This window comes from Fopius arisanus, unplaced genomic scaffold (assembly GCF_000806365.1).
Source record: "Fopius arisanus strain USDA-PBARC FA_bdor unplaced genomic scaffold, ASM80636v1 scaffold00053, whole genome shotgun sequence".
In the NCBI taxonomy this organism is placed as follows: domain Eukaryota; kingdom Metazoa; phylum Arthropoda; class Insecta; order Hymenoptera; family Braconidae; genus Fopius; species Fopius arisanus.
In genome coordinates, this window is record NW_011887792.1 from 570555 (window position 1) to 593745 (window position 23191).

At 39.6% G+C, this 23191-nt stretch overlaps 1 protein-coding gene across 4 annotated transcripts in view; it reads right to left on the minus strand.

Moving 5' to 3' along the window:
- Window positions 1-21081, minus strand: part of CAP (Cbl-associated protein) — a 45385-nt gene extending 24304 nt beyond the window's left edge. For 2 of the 4 annotated variants that reach the window (XM_011307381.1, XM_011307380.1), the window contains exons 1-11: window positions 21007-21081; window positions 19777-19875; window positions 13623-18552; window positions 6383-6427; window positions 3271-3473; window positions 2282-2483; window positions 2047-2133; window positions 1732-1871; window positions 1374-1446; window positions 1243-1278; window positions 21-165 (exon numbers count right to left, since the gene is read on the minus strand). In XM_011307381.1, coding sequence (XP_011305683.1) covers window positions 21-165; window positions 1243-1278; window positions 1374-1446; window positions 1732-1871; window positions 2047-2133; window positions 2282-2483; window positions 3271-3473; window positions 6383-6427; window positions 13623-18504 — 5813 coding nt within the window. In that variant the 5' untranslated portion in view covers window positions 18505-18552; window positions 19777-19875; window positions 21007-21081. The remainder of the gene's footprint in view (window positions 1-20; window positions 166-1242; window positions 1279-1373; window positions 1447-1731; window positions 1872-2046; window positions 2134-2281; window positions 2484-3270; window positions 3474-6382; window positions 6428-13622; window positions 18553-19776; window positions 19876-21006) is intronic. The other 2 variants (XM_011307383.1, XM_011307382.1) reach the window with 1 other exon arrangement.
- Window positions 21082-23191: the final 2110 nt, after the last annotated feature.

Consider the following 23191-nt stretch of genomic DNA (forward strand, 5'->3'; position numbering starts at 1 on the left):
TAAGTTATGAATGAACTCACTTTCTCGGCATAGTCGAGGTGGCGACATCATTCTCCTTATTTCTCTGTCGCCTCCTGGTGTCCAACGTCACCGATCTATCCGCTGAAACCCTTGGCTCAGGCTCACTCAGGTATCCACTGGCACTGCCGTGTCCGTATCTCGTTCCTGCAAAGGACAAACCAAAAAGAAAAACGATTAAAAACTTGGAAAAAAAACTCCCCACTCTTGGATTACTCTTGAAATTTTCCAACGAAACATTCAGACGGAATCCATATTCATCCGTATTTCTAGAGTAATCTATTTGTTATAATTTTTCAGTCTTTATTATGTCGTCGTGTTGCTGAATTTTTTATTTTCGAAATGAATGGAAGCTTCCATAAGGAATTTAATCTTGCTCTGAATGAAAATACGAAAAATTCACAACATCTATCTCAAAAAAATGATTAATTCTTCATGTCGTTACAAGATATACAGTGTGGGCCCCTGAAACTGACTGTATGAATTTATTTCCACCCGCCATTTATCATTCATGGCCCCTACAATAGCTAAGCAGCACCATCAATCACTGTATTCGCAATAGAGGCTCGCCGAGGGTGAAAAAACCACTATGAAAGGATAATTAGATGTATAATGACTGTGGCAATTTGTAAATTCGTTGCTTTCCACGTATTTTGACTTAATAAACTTTGAGATGGGGATTAACGAAGGCATTATCCTGGGTTATTGTCAAGCCTGCGATAAATTAGTGACGGATTTTAATGCGTTCTGGAGAGATTTGAGATTCAAATGAGTCTCGATCAATCAAAACCCAGAGAAACAAAGAGAATTGACGGATTATTAGCATTTACCGAATGAAAAATTCTCGAAATCTCTCTAGATCATCTGAAGAGGTCCAGATCAATAAGCAGTACAAAGAACACGTCATGTACCTAATTAAAATATGCATTAATATTCATCGTGTTATCGTCACACCATGGAACAGCAGCACTTAACAAATTAATATTAAATCTTACACTAAAACCACGGTATCTATATAACGTTCAAAATATGTATACGAAACACATATCTATGCATAAGCATGAATATGCATAGGTATGTATCACAGACTATTATGTTTCAACCCATAAATTCAAGTACCAAACACAGTTAAATGCTAATGTCTGAGCAGAGGTTAAGCTTCGTTAATCAATCGTGAAGCGTTTCTCACTGAAATCATCTCGATTCTACATCAAACATATTCACCTCTTCGTGGTTTATATCGAATTGTCACATAGTCATCTGTAATATCGAAAACGTTGAAATATATTAAATGATATTTTCCACAGTCTGCACACCAATCGATTGTTTATTATATTCATGAAAACATAACTGACCGTTTCTACTCGCTCGATGAAGCGAATCATACATTTGTTTGTACCATTTTGCCTGATTTGTATCTTTCACTTCCTGAAAATGGAAATATTTCATCGACCGGTTTCACTTCTACATTGTTCATCTTTTTCGTTCAGCATTTTTTTATTTTCCAGACGTATTTACATTTGCGTGGAGTAAATGTCTACTCATTTTCAGGATGGAGATCTCCCGCCATAATTTTCTGAATAGAAAAAATATTTATCGACGGTAGAAGATATATTTCGACACGTTAGAAAACTGGAGGGATTATTTATCACAATCGAATTGTTCCGAAAAAAATGAGTAGACATTTTTTTCCGAAAGGATAACGAGACTTACCGATCTCAGTGCAACGGGCATCCCATCCTTAGTGATGGGTCCAATTCCCAAAATTTTTCTACGTCCCAAATCCGCCATTTTTTTCGGCTCTTCCCTCGAAACTTCGGGTTCACTCTCGTACTCTCGTTTCACCGTATAAACTACCACAATTACCACGATAACAAATAAACAAGCACAAAGACATTGTAAAAATTCACCCGCGAACTACCTAACGACGCTCTCAAATAACGCCAAAACAGCCGCGCATTCCGCGTAATTATGATAATTGAAATAATAACAGAAGTAAATATTTTTTAAAAATGTTTACGAACTTACTTATTTCACCGGGACTGACCCTTGGACGTTCGTGACTCTTTTCCACAGTTTCCTCGAGGTAGGCGGCACCCTTAGGTAATTGACCCTCTGTTGAATAAATACGGAAAAAGGGAACACATCCATAAAGTAATGTATGAAAGAGAAAAAAAAAAGCATGCACCATTGATCATGCGAGTGCAGATTAAAACGAATGAAGTGGTGAGGATGTGGTTGTTTTTTTTAAACAACAACTCACCTCTTGCTTTCTGGAGTAGAGTAATTGTTGGATTTTGTGCGCGCGGAAGTCGTGGAGGGTTGGCAAGGGTGTTCAACCCTTGGGATGGCACAGAGTGAGAGTTTACGATGCGTGTTGGTAGATTCTGAGTTATCGTCTGGGACGCCTCTTTTTTGTCTTCACTCTGTTGCCACGGTGGTATTTTCTCAGTTGAACTTTGAAACTGGAGGAAAATTCAATAAGGGATGGTGAAACATTGTCTAATTGGAAGCCAAGGAACAGTTACACCCGGAAAACAGCACGACAACTGTTTTTTTACTTCGAGTTATTGAAACTATTGACAGCTTTTCTCAAATGATAAAATTACCAAAATTTATCGTTATGGCTCGATGAAAGTTTTGATGAATTTATCAGAGTGTAAATTCAGCTGTCGCTGCATGTGAAGAAGATAAAAGGGAATGAATATCCAATTTCTTGATATCAGGACTAAAATAAAATGCCAGGTGACAAGTAGTGGGAAAAATTATATGGAAATTTCGCCAGAACGAGCGCTTTTTTCGGAGCTGAAAATTTCGTTGTCGATAAACCGCTACACAAATTAATTAATTCATTATAACTGGATGCTGTCACGGATTTAGCGTCTCCCCGAATATTTTTTTCCCCCAGTGCACCGTTTGTTGACTGAGATTTAATTTTGCGAAAATCACTGGTCGCCATTTAATTATAAAATAACGACGTTTAAGATTCAGAATAAAAGAGACAAGCGAGGGTGTAAAGAAAAGAAGATAGATATTCAATTTGTCGAAATAAGTACAGAAATGAAATGGAAATACGGTAGGACAAGAAGTGTGGAAAATAGTGAAAAAAAATTCGAGTCACGTAGCAGTCGTTTCCGTGACAGCCAATATGAATATCACACCGGGGGGCATGTAGGAATAGTAGAATAACGCCGATAAATTTATAAACTTTACGTAAGTTATTGAATCGTACATGTCATTATTTGATCTTACCTGTGCCTGGGGATTACTCCGACGGCTCAGTGTTGGACTTTCGAATGGAACAGGTCGAAATTCTTTTCGCTCAACAACTGGACTCGGTCCTCCACTAGATGGTGTCCAAACTGGTGGTATACCACCATCTTTTACGGTATTCTTGTCTCGATCAGGACTCGGCTGTCGTGGTGGTGGTGGCTCACTGCCTGGTGACCAAACACCTGTCGGCATGACAAATCGATACCCATAAATCAATGCTATTTTTTTTTTTCACCCCCTTTACCCCCTCTTTTATTCAACATTCGTCCCCGTCTCGGCCATTTTACTTTGATATAAAACCACTCGCTTCATCCCCTGCGAAAAAATATCAGCGCACGTGGAAAAATTTAGGGGCGCAATATCGAAAAACAGATCATGCGGATGCTTAATAAAATTCATGCAATTGCATATCGAATAATATGATAACTTCTGGTATCAGTTTGTTGGGAGTACCCGGTGGATGTACTTAGAAAAATAATTACTTGGACTGTGTAAATTCATTTAGTGGATTTTTTTCTCACTGATGGAAAATTGGAGGGCGGTTAAGCATTTTAGAGATCAGAGATTATTATAAAATATTTAATCACTGATTGTCGGGTCTAGGGATTTGGCAGAAAAAAAAGTAATTATAATGCAATCAGATTCGATTAAGTTGCCATCATGGTTGTGTTGGATCTCCTGAATTATTACAGTTCTTTGGGTGCTGTATTGACTGGTGTTCCCAGTAAATCAGATTAAAAATTGACATTTTTCTTCGAGACCAATGGATTAAAAATTCATCATGACGAGATCAGATACTCAATAATTCAGGCGTCCGACGTTGATTGATGGGTCGCAGACTCCCAATGGAAAAAAATAATTTAACATAGTTTCTGGAGGTTGCACCTGAATGCTATAAAAAGAATGATAATTATCCGGAAATTCCCGTTACTCGTGGAAGACGGAGATTTAGAGGATACAATGCTTGAAGTTTCGAATATAGTTTTGTAAAAGTATGAGTAAATAGAGGTTATTGGCCTCGTGAAACATTTGGTTGGGTAAATGCCCGGATGCCCTCGAGTTTGATGCGTTGGACGATGGAAGGGACTTTTGAATGCCAGAAAGTTTCGGCACATCCTCGATGGCATCTGGGGATTCCTGAGGGGAAAACGTCAGGATGAAATGGAGCAAGATCAAGATGGTCTCGGGGAATATCGAAGGAGGGAGATGCTAATCTTGGCTGTTCGAGGCGTATTACATAAAGGGCGCACATCTTTCCTGGCAGTTTCCCCGAAAACGTTGGATTACGCCTCGCCAGAGCGATTTCACTCCCGTTACCCCTGTACTTCACCCATGATGATAAATTCACTACCAGTGCCAAATTGCACTCGAAATTGCATTTTTTAAAATCATCAATTACAATTTTAAAAACGCAAGTTGAATTTCGAAATCTTGTGGTTCACATTTAACGTTTAACATCTCGGGGAAATAAATGTTGTAATCGGAATAATTTTTCCGAGTTTTTAAAAGATTTTGCGAAAACTTTTCGGAAAATTTTTCTTTTGAAACCAAAAACCAAATTGGGAGACAAAACAATTGTATTTTTGGGAAATGTTTTAAGAAATTTTTCAAAAATTTATTTCGAGATATTTTTTCTTTTAATTATACTGTTGTTTTCTTATTTTATTGAATTTTCCTATTCAAATATTTGAAAAATTTTTCAAATATTTGCCCAAAAATAAAATTGTTTTGTTTTCCAATTTTTTTTTGTTTCAGAAAAAAATTTTCTGCAAAGTTTTCCAGAAATTTTTTGAAAATTCGGAAAAAGTATTTTGTTTACAATTTTTTTTTACCCAGAATTTCTCTGAGTCTAGTGTATTAATTCCCGAGTTGGAATGCATTACAACTGGTGTTTACTGGGGGTTAAGTAAATAAAAAATGATGATTTCTAATCATGTAACATCGAGTGTTGGGGTAACATGGCAAATTTAATTGGCGAAAACCACACAAACACACGAGGATACCCGACATTACCGTGCAGGAAAGGGCGGTGTGAAATTTCTGGAGCACGAACTCGACGGGATTATGCCAGCTCTATTTCGAGTGACCACAATTGGTAGATCCAATTAACAATGAGGCCATTATTCTTTTGAAATTATACCCTAAGGTAGAAAATTAAATCATGCACTTGGATGGCGGTGGACATGACTATGTATCAGCAACCGGAATAATTGAAAATGTGTTTTAATATGTTGGAACAGTGTGGGGCATTTCTGAAGTGCTTTAAAATTTCATGACTCGGTGCTTCAGCCTCGGTAATTGAATAATTCATGCTCTCAAAATAGAGTCCAATGATTTTAGGTGGAGGAGGGGGAGGGAAAATGAGAATGGAGTCCGCGGGTGAATCGAGGCTTCAGATATCTTTGAATTTCTATGTACATGACGCCATGTGATATCCCGGGTAAACAAAAATTGTAATCGAAATATTTTTTCCAAATTTTCGAATTTCTGGAAAACTTTTCAGAATTTTGTTTTTTAAACAAAAAAAAATCGGGGAACAAAACAATTGTATTTTTGGAAAAGGTTTTGACAAATTTTTCAAAAATTGGTTTCCGATAATTTTTTTTATAATTCTCTAGGATTTTCTAGAATTTTCTATATAAATAATCTTAATATAATAATATAATCTTTTCTTTTAATTATACTGTAGTTTTTTGACTTTTTTGATTTTTCAATATTCTCAAAAAATACGCCATCTAAATTTTCAAAAAAATTTTCCTATTCAAATTTTTGAAAAATTTTTCAAAACCTTCCAAAAATAAAATTGTTTTGTTTTCCATTTTTTTTTGTTTCATAAAAAAAAATTTTGAAATGTTTTCCTGAAATTTGAAAATTTGGAAAAAATATTCCGATTACAATTTTTTTTACCTGGAATACTTACCGCGATTTTCATCGATAAAAAAAAGTTAATATTGAATAACATTAACAATAACAATGTAGACATAAATTTTCCCTCTCATAAAATACTGCAATAATCAAGCAAACATCGAAAACCCAAAAGAACGAAAGTACTTTCCAAAAAAAAAAAACCACACGAGCCAAGAAAAATTACCTTTGCCGGCAGAAGATGCCTTAAAAGTCGGTGCAAACATATTCTCTGCAAACGAAAAATCCAAATAAATGGTGTGCACAAAACAGCTATAATTTTTTCTGCGTACAGTAGAACAAAAGAAAAATGGAGAAAACCGTTATATCAATACCAAAATGGTGTATCGGTAAAAGCTAGCAATAAAGTTACAGTCCCGGGATAATCTCCCAGAGAGAAAGAGACAGTGATAGCAAGCAAAACTGGCCCAAACTGCTGTATGCATCACAACTGTTCTGAATGTGGCACATCTGTTTCATTTAGTGGGCTATAGACGACCATTTCCAGTGAGTCAGCGTGTCGTTTATAGTTTAAGCCTCATCCCCTTTACCAACTTTGAGAGACGAGCTGTTTGCCTATTGATAAAGTTTTAGATTGGTAACGAGTGAGAGAGACGTTGATATCGCGAGTGAAAGAGGAAGTGGAGAATTTTAGGTGTGTGCGTTCACAAACTTTACGACGATAGACTCAACGCCACTGAATATCGATCTTGGGAGTTGGCTAAATTAAAGGAAACAAGAGGCTAAGTTTTTACGATACAGTTTAACCAACTGCCTTCTATGACCTATTGTTTCGATGATTCAATAGGTTTTTTTTTTCGAGGAATGTAGCTAAAGCCAAAAAGGCCAGAGTCTTATGAATTATTCCAGAAGGCGAGATTCAATAGGTTTTTTTTTCGAGGAATGTAGCTAAAAACAAAAAGCCCAGAGTCTTATGAATTATTCCAGAAGGCGATACACTAAATATTCAAGTTGAAATAATCATTTAATGAACGATTTTAATTGAATTGGAATTCGCGTTGTATAATTGAAAATTCGGATTAAAATGAAGATCGGGTGCAGCTCATCAATCATTTCGATTAACTTGCGATTATTTTCATTTTTAAATTATGAGATTGGATTCAAGGAGTTTACTACGATTTTGACAAGAAGGAATGGTAAAAATGTCAGTGAAATGTCAAAATGATGAGTAGAAAAAAATGTTGGGCGAAATTGAGAAGATATTTAAATATGAATTGATAAACTCTTCTTTTGATACAAAGGGAGCCTCAACCAGTATCAATATCTCAACCCAGAAACCCGATTCCACCGCTCTTCATCTAATTACCACCACCGAAGCTGAATATTGATTCCACCGTTCGCAAGGAACCAGAAGTACGAAAGTGGTTTACGCTACACTCTAATGGGTTTCTCCTCGTAACGCTCGCTGATGTACTCCACTCTGCAAGTGGAATTAGCAAGAATCGAAGTTATCAGACTTCCAGAGCAACTCAATGATTCTACCAAGAAAAAAAAAAGCCAGAAATAAATGAGAATACTTGAAAAAAGTGAAAAAAGAAAAACCAAAGTTGATTCATTTCTTGTCCTCCAACTGCATCAATTCGTCAGCCCACATCTCGATGGAATTTCCAAAGATTCAGGTTGAGCTAGACTAATGAGATGGAATGACCATCAGATGATTTGTTCATCGAATGTCGCGTTGAGGAGCATCGAATCGTTGTCTAGACTCTTGATCATAGGATTGCAACTTCCGTTTGTGGCATCAGCTTCAAGAGCTAGACTAGAAGAAGAATAAAAAAGAGCGTCAGACTATTTCCAAGTTTCTTCTGTATGAAAGGAGATCCTCCACCGTAGTAAAAGCCTATGCCCGTAGGAGAAGACCAACCCCAAATGCTCCATGAATATATAAACGTGCTTGATGAGCTCTCAGAATGCCTTCCTCTCACTCCCAGGCACTGGGTATTCGGTCCCAGGGAGATTAGACGAGCTTAGTTTCTTGCTCTTCAAGCTACCATGTCACATAGTCGTGTCATTTCACTGTCTCTCAACGTTCCAATGGTATATTCCAGTAATTTCAGTCCTTCCAGTTATGTTTGCACCAGAAACTGATTTTGCGGAGGTGAATTATACGCGACGTGAAAACACAATTATCAAAATTCACGTCAAAAGAAACTTCAGACGTCGTAACCGCAAATGTGTGATCCTTCACTCCATGGGGGGACGTGTGAAGTCTCTAGAAAACTGATAGCACTGGCATCCGATGTGAATTCATTTGGTCTAACTTTTAAATGATGTGGTGGCTGTGAGAAAATTCAATTTTCATACCAAAGCCGCAGGGTAGGACTTGTCCACTTGACTTGAGACTTTTTCATTTTTCCTCATAATTGTCAAGAGAAAAAATCTCATCTTCTTTGTAATTTTCCTGAAGATCTCCAGAGAATACCCGGAGGGGCGGAAAACCGGTAAAAATCGGTGTCACGACATGTCGTTATCTCGTTTTCCATCGAATTCTCATAGCGATTTTGTTATTTTTCGTCATGTTTACGGCAGTACTTTTTTTTTTTTCTTCTTCAATGCTATTTATTTCATGTTGCTTCAGCTACGGCTTGTTGAGTACCCATTAGCCGGCTCGTTCGCACATGCGACTTGCTTGTATATTGTACACTGAGAGAAAAATGCCTCTTGGCACAGCTTTATCGTGGGACCTCAAGTCGTTTCTCTCGGAACTATTAAGGTTTTATACTTACGAAAGTATATGGTCATCGATATTTCGATTCAAGGGCGCGTTACCGTGATAAGACACTTTTTTCATTGGACAGTGAAAGATTTTCTCATTAGCTTTACGTGCTTGGGTGGTGAAATAAAATACCATTGGGGGTGCATTAGAAAACGGAAATATCCGTCTGGTTATAATTAAATCCTTTTCACTCGGTTAATCCTCTCACTCGAGATATTCTCAGAATCAAAAGACCAAAGGGATAAACCGTCTGTCCCAGAGGAACGTTAAATTGTCAGAAAACAATTATCCCAAACATTGGCCACCCTCGGTTCGCATCGACAAATAAACAATGACCGATGGATCTTTATAATTAACCTCCGTCACAGTAGAAAATTCAGCTATTAATACACCAACTAAAAATGTCCCACATTTCGAGGCATTCACGGTTGGATACTTCCGGTCGAGCCTCAATAATGCCACAAGCATAATTTACAGAGTAATCCGATATGTCATTACGTAATGACTAGTTGAAAAAATCTTGAAGCCAAACGGACGAGAATAAACTTGAAAATCGGGAATAATTGGATAAAAACGAGTGAATGGGACTGAAGAAATAATAAAAGTCTCTTGTTTAATTCTCAACGCCAGATGTCGTAAAAAGTTGTTCATTTAATGAGCCCTCACACACCCCTCGGAAAAACTTTGTTCTCCATGAAACGAGTGACTAGGGGGTGAGGTAAAATGATGCAATTTTGTCGCAAAGTTGCGGTCACTTTTCGCTGATATATAAAACCGTAACTTGGCCAACCTGTTGAGGCTCTCACTGTCTCTTTTTTTATTCTCAACTTCAATCCCTCGAAAATCTATGGACTTGACTTGTCCTCCCTCATCGATTCCTAGAATCGATTGATCAAGTTTCTCGATCAATTGCCACTCACTCTTCTCCAGCATCACATTCACTGTTTTTTGGTTGATTTAGCTTTTTTTAAATTACTTTACGATTATTTTTTTTAAACTTCCCTTGCATCCACGGGATTGGATGATCGACGTTTATGTACGTTGAAATTGAATGGGAACGCGTGCTACGAATGGCGAACGCTCAAGCGACGGATCAAGACTGAGGCGTCACGACGCCCGTTCGTCGGTCCATTTCGACGCCTTCAGACCCCGAGTTTTCGCTACGGATGTTATTCCGGTTTTACGTAGGTGATGTTAAAACTTTAATGCGCACCGGTGAAGGAGAAATAAGAATGAATTTTTTGGGTTGACGGTGCGCAGGGGGGAGAAGGGATTTTTAGAGAGCTGCGGGGTTTATTTATTTGGGGGTAATTTCTTCACCGCGGAGTGAAATCTCGGTTGAGAGGAATGAGATAATCCCGGGAAATTGTTCATTTGATTCTATTTTTTTATTATGAAGGTACGGTCTGGAAAGATGAAAGACTTTTTCAGGTTTTGCCACGCTTGAAAAATATTTATGAGTGAAACTTCTGGAAATTTTTTGAGAGGTTTGAAGATTAAAGTCTTAATTTGAAATCATAATCCTCGACATCAGTTCAATTCGTCGCATTATTTTTAATGGAGACTTCTTAAATAATTAATCTAATTTGATTCCTTGGAACGCAAATTCTCAATTAGCAAATAACAAATTATCCCAATGTTTATTGTACTTTGGTAGTCTAGAATTTTGTTGTTCCTCCCAATTTACTGAAGACGAATAACCCTTGTGTCAACCACCCTCTTTCACCCCTTGTAAAAACAATTCAAACAGAGGTAACTCTGTTGATCTTAAATTTGGCGTGAAATTCGGAAAATACTGTTACCGAATTTCAAACAGAAAATCTCGATTTTCAACTTCCTCCCAGTTTCACTATTTCCCCCGCTTGTCCTCAATTGAGGCTTCTCCCTCACTTCCTGTCATCCCCTATTCTGGATTCATCGTCATGCCCACGAGTAACGTAACATTGTGATAACAACGTTTACGTTCAGAACGAGAAAGTTCGATGGGACATCGTCAAATCTAATTCTACCCCGCCTCCTCGACAACACGTTGACGAAAAAAGGAAATAAGATCAACAAAGTTTGATAAAAGATACATCACGGTTAAAAATTTCTTGAAATTTCCATCACAAAGTCATCCGAATTAAACGAGAATTGAATATAATGTAAGTCATATAATATTTCACTATTAATAATAACGCGTAAAAATTCGTAAAATATTTCAGAATTCAATTATGAAACTGTCGGTGGAGTGGGGAGATTCATTGAATCGAATTTTCTCTTTTATCGGATTTTCGTTTCCAGAAACCGAGTGCATTTTTCTCAGTGACGGAATGCACCCACTTTACTATTTCTTACGACGAGATGAGAAATGAAATTGCGTTCATTCGTATTACACGAGAAAAGTGGTTGAAGAAAGCGAAAAAGCAACAGTCGCGGGCAATTTCAGGGGAACTCTTTGACAGATCGCAAGGGTATTAGGCAAACAGAGGGTTGAAATTCATTGAAATTCCGTATGACGAATCTCATTATCTGTGTTCATCACGGGGGAAGTAAAAGAAAAATGGTGGGGGAGGTCTACGTGCTTGACGAACGAAATAGACGAGTAGTTTTTTTAAAACTTTTTTTTTTTATGAACAGGAATGAGCAGGATAACGAGCGGCTGACGGTGGGCTAACGAATGTATGGATGAGTGACGAATGCCCGGTCGCACTTAAAATTGTCTGGATGAGCGGTAAAATCCCAAATTAATTATATTACTGGCAACTATGACTAGCAAGGACCCATGCATTTTTTAATAAGAATTTCACGAGTCAACCTGACAATTTTCTATCCAAAAAAAAAAAGTGACACCATTGAAATGTCTAAAAACGCACCTTCCCGAAGCAGAAAACCTTTGGAGTCTCTTAAAGCGATGTCGATCTCGTGCAGTAAATCGTTGTCATTTGTTTTTCCTCCAGCATCCATGCCATAGCCATACCCTTCAACCATAAAAAAAAGCATGCCAAGTGCCCAGATACACAGAGAAAAATGTATCAGTTTAAAAATCCCATTTTCACCCCTCAAATCCCTCAACCTAAGAGGGAAAAAAAAAATCACTTCATAAAGTTATGACGTACAAAATAGTGAAAAATATTGAGCAATTTTTCACAAGCCCTTTTTACTCCCACCATCATTTTTCTCTGGTCAGTAAAAACAGTGATATTTTATTCACGTGAAACAACAACTAATTAATGAAAATAAATAGCCAATTTATAGTGAGTTAAGCGGATTACCCAGAGTGATGGAAATTGCGGGAATTACCAAGTATTTCAAACATTAATGGGTCACACTATTTTTAAAAACCACTGAACCTTGTAAATATCAATATCAATTAGTGGGAAACATTAGGGAGGATAACTCGAGTTTTAGGTAGCGCAAGGGAGAATAAAGACACGTACTATTGAATTATTTATAGCGAACTTTAGTGGTAAACCAAAGTTTTAATGTAATACCGTGGTGAATCAGATGAGGCGAGGAACTACGATAGATCACTAGATTCGAAAATAAAGAGTGCTATGTTTAAAAAGTTTGGAAAGTTTGTGATAGAACTTGAGGAAAAGCGGCGAGAGTGGGTGGTTGTGAGGGAAGATAAGCCCGGAACAAACGAATTTCGAGATATCTCAATGGAAGGAGTTGTAGAAAAAACAATCTTTTTATTCCTCATAATTTTTTATCCCCACACACCTCCAGCTCAATTTTACTCAAACCAGAATTGATCACAGAATTGAAATGGCAAATTGTCGATTTATTCGCTTCGCGTCGATTGGAATTATTATTCCAATTGTTTTCCAAAACAATTCCTTTCCCAGAAATCCCAAATAAATTAAACATCTTATTCTCCTCTCCCTGGCATCCTCGAATATCCCATTACCCAAATAAATCAGTCCTATGGTAATACAAATGGTAAACAGCCACTGTCTCGCAAAAGCTCGCAAGTATTGCCGTCGGAGCAACGGAAATAGACCTAAAAACCCAAAACAAAACCTAAAAAAAAATTCCCAAGACCAGTGGTTTCCTCTGCATTAACCGTGATACGAAAAGACGTTGCACGCGGGGTCCAGAGAGTAACCGTTGGCCTATTTCTTCACGGTTTTGTACCTAAATATAGAAAGGAGCCACAGCATGAATCAGCATCCCGGACTCAGACTGCGCACCGGAGTCTCATTTAAACCGCGAAATGTTTGAAAAATAATAGCAACGAATCTTAAAGCTCAGTGAGTCAGAGGGATTGGTGTTTGCCTCGTCATGACGTAACGATTCGCGGGTGGCTGGCCTCACTGGTGTATTTTACTTGTCTCAAAGTGTCTAATCAAAATAAACAAACAATTTTCAGAGATAAAACCACCAATCAATAGCATCATAAACTTGGGATTACTATTCAGTGAATATGTGCAATGGTGTTGATGATTCAATTTCCCATTTACTTATTCCTCCAGTACGTTTAACTCATCCTAATAGTCAACCTGTTGATTCCATAATCACAATGACAATTTCACCGTAACACCTGCAACTCCCCTCGGTATGAAAAATAATCACTCAATAAAACTAATGTAAACACACCAAACGAGTTAGTGATCGTGTTAATGCAACGCCATAAAATCCACAGAAAGTCCGTTCAACGTAACTCAACAAGCAAATTCTGCCACGATTAGCTGAACATTCAACTCACCGTCTTCAAGTTCGTTGATAGCGAGCTCAAGGAATTCCTGCAGGTGTTTTGGCAATTTCTTGGCGTCTTTTATCTCCTTTCCATCAATGAGACACTTAGCCTCGACATTCTCCACTTTGTCATTCCTCTCAATAGTCTCCCATCTACGATCCCGAGAATTCTCATCATTCCTTTCACACTCATCCAGCCGAATGCCAAATCTGTCGAGCCTCTCCTTCGCTTTCTCAATGAACTCCTTCTCCATGGTGCTCATATTGTCCCTGCATCTCTCATCCTTCAAATCCATTCCCGAACTAATTTTAATAACTTTGTGCTGTCTCCTCTCCTCTCTCTCCAAAACTTTATCAACATACTCATCATACATCTTGCGTCTAAACACTTCGTCGGTGGTTGGTAATATCGAAATGGACCTGGGCCCCTCAAACTTTCCACGTACCTCGTAATGATCTCGTTTCTCAGCATCAAGTGAATCCGTTGAAACATCATCAGAGTATCTATTCCATTGGCATTCCCCTCCGCCCTTCGACGTCACCCTGTTCACCTCCTTATTCTCAAATATCTTCATTGAGCTCTCCACATCGTGACTCGTTGTCTCACTAAAACTCCTCGTTGACTCCTCCCGTCCCTCCTCACTCGTAAACTCAGTGCAACCGTTGTCTTCAACTCGAGACTCATCGTGCCAACTCTGGCGAAAGTTATTACCATCATTACGTAATTGTTTTCTGTTTGAAGACAGTGTCTTGTTTCCATTTGCATTTTCCATTTCTCGGACTTGTACCTCCAGCTCGACAAATGCCTTTTCCTCCTCTTCCTCAGCGATAATCACTTCCTTCAGCTGATCCTCAAGGGTCTCAATGTACTCGAGCTGTCGGTCAAAGTACTCCTGAGGTAATGAGTAACGCCTACGCCCTTCAAATATCTCCCTAACACTCATCTGCAGATCTTTCAAATTATCAACAATTTCACTGGCTGTCGCTTGCTTCAACGCCTCGGAATTCTGATACTTTATTCGAGCAAGACGTGCCCTCGGTGGTGACTTATCAAAAATACTGGTGGTGTCGATGCACGTACGATCGACATCAACAGTCCTTGGTGGTCTTGGTGGTGTCTCAGGCCGATCATTTATCAACGCAGGATTCACCTGTCCGGCATCAATTGTCCTCGACAGTGTCCACTTACGTGGCACAGCAATATCACACGTTCTATCGATTATAGCACTTCTGTTGGTAATTGGAGATCTATTGATTGGTGTTGTACTTCGATGCTCCTGATGTGTACCCTCAGGTGTTCTCAGTATCAATGCACTATTTATCCTATTGATGTTATCGTTGAGCTTGCTTGAAGATGCTGGAGAAGCGACGATCGTCTTATCAAAAATTCTAGCCTGACACTTGGCAGCAATATCAGTAATGTCGTTCGCGGTAATGTGAGGATTGTCGAGTACCGGACTGAATGCACTCACCCTGGTTTCTTCATTCACCTGGTATCTCGCTCGTTGGTCTGAGAAATTACATGATGGTGGGCTCACACAGATGGGTATGTTCAGATGATCGTTATTGCTCTGAGTTAACCAGTTGGCTACCAGGGTAGATTTCAGGGGATTCTCCTCAACATTTTTATGGGTCTTCGTGACCGAAAGTAAATCCGTGGGTATGGCATTCTCTTTTACGATCTCCAGGAGACGATTCGTTGACGCTGAGACGTCATCCAACTGCTGCAATTCTTTTTCACATGATTTTATGGATTTGTGTGACTGGCGGTTCGTACAGGACGGGGTTATTTCAATGTGGTACTTCGGTACATTAATCTCAGTTCGATGATCATGGTGGTAGCTGCGACGATTGATAAACTTTTTGTGGAGATCCAGCAGTTTGTCGGCGCTTGTGCGTACTGGTGATTTTTGTTGAGATGGAGATAGACATACTAGTAGATGTGGATCCTCCGTCGGCACGCCCATCCAAGTTGTTGGACGTTTCTTCATGGTATTGAAATCTTTGGATTCTTGAATTTGCAGAGTTTTCACAGTTTTGTGGATGGATTCCAAGTTCTTGAAGATAGCAAACTTGGGTAGAGTTATCTCGTTGATTAATTGGAGGCCGTAAGGGAGGGAGAGGATCTTCTTGATACAGAGGTCTTTCAAGGGATTTGGTTCAGGTGTTTTAGGTGTGGGCTCATCCTCGTCTGATACGTGTTTCACTGTTGCTGGTGAGGGAGTGCTGCTTGATGACTCTTGGCCTTGATCATCCGTGCCAATTAATCCGGTGGGATCAGTGTTAGCAGCTCTACGAATTACCGTTGATTCAGTTGTCGATGAACTCTCCGTTATATCGATTCTCTCTGTATTTTCAATTTTAAATTGACTGGTATTCATCTCTTTGTGGATCAACGAAATGTTTGTCGACACATCAACACTTTTGGTAGAGTCACTGCACGATTCTTTGATCTCGTTTACAAACTTTGAACTTTTCACTTGTGTTTTATCAACCAACTCACGTTTTAATGTCTCGAGTGGCACCTTCTCTTTGATAAAGCCGAACTGATTCCCCCGGGGTCGTGAACATTTAACCTCAGTGCCGTTGGATACAGTGGTGTCACACATCGGGGCAGATTTGCTAAAAGCCACCGTGTTTTTGCCCAGCACTTCATCGCTGATATTGTCAATGTGATCGTGAGTTATTTTGGTAAGCATCTCTACACTGGCGTCATTGCCAAAGTTACCGGCATCCTCGGTATTGCGCAATCTAGGCGTGATCGGGGACACTCCCTCGTTGTGACGATGCCCAACGCTCTGGTAAATTGCATCGTCGGCATTAAAATTCTTGGGCAACGGTGGACGCACTGGAAGTGTCTCCAAATGCAAATACTCACAGTTCTCACCATGGATTTTAATAACTTCAATTGGCAAATCTGGAACTCTCGGTGGTTCACTCGAAATTATTGAATTCACACTTTTCCGAGGTACTCCACCCCTGATTTTATCCACGTCCATGCTGTTAAAACTGTTGGATCTTCTAGGTGGCGGTGGTGCACACCTTTTCCTCTTTACGGAATCCAATTTCTCTTCGTTAACTTGATTCACTGGTGACCCGCTCTCCACTTGGTACATTTTATTGCCCTCAGATGAGATACCTTTCTCGTTTACCTTCTTGATACTTGAGATGCTCTCATTTCTGAATGTCATTGTTTCATGACGCGAATCAGATTCATTATTCTTGAATTCCATGACGTATTCATTAACGTCTGCCTTACGTATTTCTCGGCGAAACTTTCCAATCTCTTCATTAATAAAATCACGAATATCTCTCTCGTGAGGTGGAAAGCACTCATCCTCCTCCTGAATAATATCCAAGTATCGATCGATACCGGTTGTCTCGTACGTGCTATTCTCCAGGGTATCAACTCTTTCTGTATGTTCACGAATGACACTATTGCATGACTCAACCTCGTTAACGTGACACTCGTTGTTCAACAGGTTGTTGTCATCACACTGACGCTTTCCTAAATCACATTCTTTGATGTTAATCCTCAGTTTATCGTCGAATTGTCGAGTCAACTGTGGCTCATGAATTTCCGGAGACGTTTGAATTCCATTCTCTATCTCTATTACAGCCGATGCACCACTGAATTCCTTGGATTTACCCTCTATTGTAGTCTCATTTGAATCATCACTACACTCGGTTGATTCCTTTGACTCTGTCACGTTGTTCAATTCTTCTTGCTCGATGGTAATGTTATCTTCACCTTCCGTTTCACTTTCTGGTTTTGAGTTGATTATTGTTCTCTCACTGTCTGCATCCTCCGCGGATAAGCTCAAGTGTTTGCTGCCATTTGAGAGACGGATTAAACCCAAGTCTTTATCGATTTCATCTGAGGTAGAGCTCTCTGACGGCGATGCCAGTGGCAACGATTCTTTACACTTGTCTGCTCTCAATTTGACAATAGGCTCATCGTAAAAATCCGACTCAGTCTCGGTCTCCTCAAATATCACATCATCAATAACTCTCATCGGCAAATCAATGTGCGTTTCTGGATCGCTTATTATTACAAATGGAGACAAATCTACGTTGTTATCAGAATTTTTATGAGCCTCTGCGAATGAAGCACTGGATTTTCTCGGCAAATAAAAAGTTGGGAGTTTCTGTTGATCTTTTGGAGATTCAGTAGATAAGTTTTCTTTATCTGTGGACTCTGACTCCTCAGTTTCCTCCAATATCGTTTCATTCTTCCTCGGGGCAATTTCAATATCGGATTCAGCCTCACTGACAACAGCCCCTCTACTCAACTCTGTTGTCTCAGCATCACTGTCGTTGACCTCACGAATCTCGGGTCGGTCTGTGTTTGCATTTGGTGGCACCAGTGCCAGAGCAAAGTCACGTTCGCCAAGGGTCTTGAGTCTTGAGGTCACATCAATGGGTAGAGGTCCAATTGGCTCAACTGGCTCAGTCACTATTGTTCTAACATCATCGGCATCATTGAATCGTGATTCAATTATACCAACACCAGCGACGTGACCAACGTATGCCTCCATTCGTAGATCACTTACGTCTACTATTTCCCACAATTTTCCTTGCTCTGCTAATGCATGACGCTCGAGTTTGTACCTGCGCCCATGTGGATTACCTTCCTGAGGTATCGATCCTATCTCATGGCCCAATCCTGTCTCAGTGACCTCGGTTGTCACCTTGACCGCATGACCGTTGACCTTAGCCTCAATTATTCCATCGCTGTCTTCCGTGATTTTGGCTGTCTCCTCACTACCATTTTCATTGGTTGTTGTGAGGGGGCGGTGCGGTGATGAACTTGAATCGCTCTTCGGCGTCTGATTCGGAACTGATCGTTTGTTCCTGTGGCGACGGTGACGACGTGAACGGGATTGCGGCATTCTTCCAATCTCTTCAAATTTCGGCGGTCAAATAGTCTCGGTAATTTTCTGAAGGGGATAAAACGTCTCTTTTTTCGACTTGCATTGTCTTGGAAGTCCCTATAATTATAACTTCGGAATTTTTTCATGAATTCCTTTCAGGTGAATTTGTCCGATCCATGGTGGATGTCTAACATTCAGGACGAGGGTTGTACTGGAGTTTGAGAAATTTGCGATTTAAGAAGTTGGATCGCTCACTCACTGAATTAATTTACGAAGTATCAATGGACAAACTTCTGCCCCTTAAAACTTCATTCTTTGAATATTCGAATGTACCGGAGTTGAAAAAAAAAAGAGAAAAACTAGTCTTCGGGCAATGTTTTTTTGCCAAGAATCTTCCTCGCGAATTCAATGGAGCAGGATTTAATCAGCGAAAAGCGTGTAATTGCTCCGTCGAACCGCTGGAATATCCGGTGAATGTCGGTGGATATAATGACGACAAAAATAATCAGTGTAAATTTGCTTCTGAAAAACTTCTCTTTACCCAATTAATTCCCCTGAATAATTCCCTTTGTGTTGTAATAAATCAATAGAAGTGAATAACTTCATGAGAGATAGGAACTGAAAAAGTGATGCCGTATTTATTGAATTACTCAAGTGATAATTGCCTCCGCGAAAGATTTAATACCAGAAAAATGACCTAATTAATAAACTTCATTGCATAAACATTTCAGTCTTGAATTGTTTCCAGCGACTGTATTAATTACCATTGGCAAATGCCTCGAGTCCCTCCACCCTTTCATTATTTATATTGCAAAATGGAATTTCAAAGAGACAAGTCCTTTTTTCAACCAGAGGCCCACCACCCGCGGATTATTCAGCGAAATTTTTTCCTCATATTCACCAATTATCGAAAATAAAAATCACTCCGGAAAATGGAGTCTGAGTGAATCGCTCCAAAAAAAAAAAAAATAAAAAACGAGGAGGGATGGGAGGAAGAAAATGAATTTCACGAGCAACTGAACACACCGATAAATCTCTCGGAGCCAACGAGACCCGTCGCTTTAAGCGCAATCAATTTTACCCCCGTCGCGTGAAACTATCGACTGCTAATTACCACAAAGGTTCCGGATGGGGTAACAAAAAATAAATAGACAGGGGGAAGAGGGGGAGTATTTTAAAACAGACAGTGTATCAACAGGGGAGTATTTTCCCATGCAAAACTGTGGCTTTTTTTCCTCCCCCTGTAAACAACGAGTTGTTAGTTACATTTAGAATTTATTTTTTACTCACTCTTTTTAAGTGTTGCGTTCACTCTCTCACGTGGTGTCTCGTTTCGCGGAGTTAGATTGCCGTTTTGGGTCGGGATGTCTCGCTCGTGTCTCGTGTCATCTGCAATTAAATAATCATTATTCATTTGGCAGGGAAAAATGGAAACTTTACCGACGTGAATCGATCGATTTTTTATTGGGAATTTGTCGAATTCATTGAGCAGTGATTTTTTAATGAATAGAACTGGAATTTTTTTATTTTGGGGACAATGGGTTATTGAATTATATTCAATGCGTCTACCTCTGCGAATTGAGGGAATTTTTTTTTTTTCGGATAGTTCATAATTTATGAAATGCTGTAATTTATGAGTTTTGTCGGGTCGTCGCTCCTGGGTTCTCCCACCCTGCGGAATAATAATGAAAAACACGTGTTTTCAATTTTCTCCGGGATCTTTCCATTAAATCCCGAACAATTGAGTCATTCATTACATCTCTCCCCTGTGAAACGCGATATTTTCCGTTCAACTCATTCGAATGAAACAGTTAACAGTTCCCTCCGATGCTGAATCCATTCGTAAATCACTTATCCGTTATTCAACGCGTCGCAACAAACTGGAGTAGATCTGAGTGCAGTACAGACATAAACTTTCAAGTGAGAAAGAGAGTGTGCGAGGAAAAAAAAAAATTGGTGAATCTGTGAAAGGGATGAGAGTGTCGTCAAGTAGTAAAAGACTGTATGAACGAGACGAGGGTCACAAGGGCGTCTTTTATCCCCAAATAATTCAGTCCAGGGTAGCATAAATGCTGTGTTCTTAGTCACGGATGTACGTCTACTTGAGCACGATGACGGATTTATTGTCACGTTGTAGCATTTAACGTTAAAGTACTCCCCGAGAGATGCTTGAGCCACTCGAGACTGCACCAAAAACGTAAAATCCTTTTTTCCCCTCATTAAAAATTGATCTCAGGAAGATTAAACGCACTAAAAAAATCCCTCGCTCCACGCATATTGTCCTTAATCATTAATAATAATTTCTCCTCAACCACCGATGTTGGCAAAAGTTTTTACTTCAAACGAGAATATTTCACTCTGCACAAGAAACATTTTACACCTGACGTCAAAACTTGGTTGACTCTAATTTTTATGTGTTCTGAGTTTATTTTTGTTTTAATTGCAATGCAGTTTGCATTACATTCATACCAAAGAGAAAAACTTCAAGACACATTTTACTTGAAGAATAAATAAAACTACCTCACATCACTGAACTCGTCACCCCGAGCGTTATCCTCCGACTCTACTCTGTCAAATGCTAAAACTCACTCGTCCACACCACCACATCAATCCACTCCCTCCTCTAATTTCCTATCTCATATCCACCCATAGCCACAGCATTGAGCAGAATTGGCTCCCACGTGTCGAATCCCACACTCCCAATGAACCCCTCCCTCCCCAAAAGCAACCTTAAATAAATAAAAACAAATCATAACTAAATAAAATAAATAAACGAACGCACCTAGAGCAAGTGTATTCACGCGTCAAATTGCCGAGTGGCTTTTCTATCAAAGGTATTCGTATGTTTTTTTTTTTTATATAAAATGATACCCCCCCTTTTCCCCCTCATCCTCCCACCGCGAGCCTCTCCCCCTTCCACTATCTGACAAACGTTTTGCACACAAAAGCGACGAATGGACAATAAATAAAATGCCAGACTGTGAAAAGAGAAGAGGAAAAAGGAGAGAGAGTGATGACGGTGAGGAGAGGTTGGAGGGTGGAGGGAGGAAAAGGGGAGGAAAAGGGGTGGAGTGGGTGGATAACTTGTCTGACATGGTATCAATGCTAGTGTACGGTTGTACAACGTTCGAATAACTATAGCAGTGGGTACTTGTTCACTTGTTCACATCGGAGGGGAAAATGGGTGGATAAGAGGGGGGAAAGGGGGGGGGGGGTGAGTGACGCCACGGGCTCGTGCTCCACTTCCGAGACGGACTTCCTTCCGCATCCAGGACAATGTGAGGGGTCCCTCTCTTCTCTCGTTCATTCCCTCGTTTTCTATAGGGCACTTCGATGCACTGTCCGCACCCCCCCCCCCCCCCATTTTTTTTTTCATCGGGGGATTTGCTGCCAGTACACGAACACTGATTAGGTGTCTCGAATGAGAATGAAATTGTAGGGAAAATGGAAATTTTTCGGGGGAACGCGCCATTTTTTATGGATGGGAAATTATGCTGAAGATTTTATTGAGAAAATTCTCAGTTAAAATGGAAAATTGGGGGGGAAAATGACGAAGATTGGCGGTAAAAATGGCGAAAATTGGGAAATCGCACGCGGATGATCTCGTACGGTATAATTACGGAATAGCGGAGTAGTTGAGTGGTTGATAAAAATATTCAGAGCGACAGTTCATCCGACAAATTACGTGTTGACACAATTTTCCGTATTCCGCGGTTGTCCGTCATCTCGCGGTCCCAGTGGTATAAAATTTGCCGGAGGAGTGTGAGAGGTAAGAGTTTCAACTTTTGATTGAATTACAAGTGGATTGTCTTCATTAGGAATGAGGAGGGAACAGTCGGACCTGGCGAGCACCAGCTTCATTGCCACCTATTTCCTGTCCTCTCTTTTCCACTACAGAGGCTAGGAAAATAGCTATCCAAGAGAGGGAAAGAGGAAAAGAGAGAGGGTGTGTGTGCAGTTGAGGACTGTAGACTACTTAATTAGGTTTCTCGGCTCGAGACTCGAGACTCCGAGGTAAGGGTTTGGGATAATTTCCTCTGTGGGCTACACCCGTCTCTGAGGTTATTCCCTCCCTCGGAGAGACGGCAAGTGACTTGAGAAATCAATGGGATGTACCTCACGTAGCACTATATTGTTAAATTTCAAAATATTACACAAACTATTAGAAATTGGATTAAACTCCAGTCACAATTTCACTTGATTTTTTAATTATGTGACCCTTCATTAAAATTGGAATCGATCTTTCAAGTATAATTTTCCAATGATGAGGGAAATTGTAATTAAACATGCGATAAATAAAACCAGTTGTTTGTAGTAATTAAAAATTAGATAAATAAGCAATAAATGTTGTGTAATAGTCGAGAGGGAATTGCCCCTTCTGAGGTACTTAGGTGAATTGAGGTGTGAGGATCTTCGATGCGGAGGGAAATGGGTTTTTAAGTAATATGTTGGGAAGCGATGGGTGGAGAGGGCTAGCCTCAAAGGGAATTGGAAATTCCCAGGGGCTGACTGTGATGGACTTGTAATTAATTAGGGCGAAGTCAAAGATAATTAACGGCTCCTCAAGTTTCAGAGTTATGATTTTTTCCACAGATCTGGGCAAACTTTAATTTTATACGGAAAACCCAAAGTCCGTAATTAACGTCAAGAGAGAAAAAATCAATTGTTCCCGAATTTCGTCAGAATTACGCAAATTTCGCGGAAC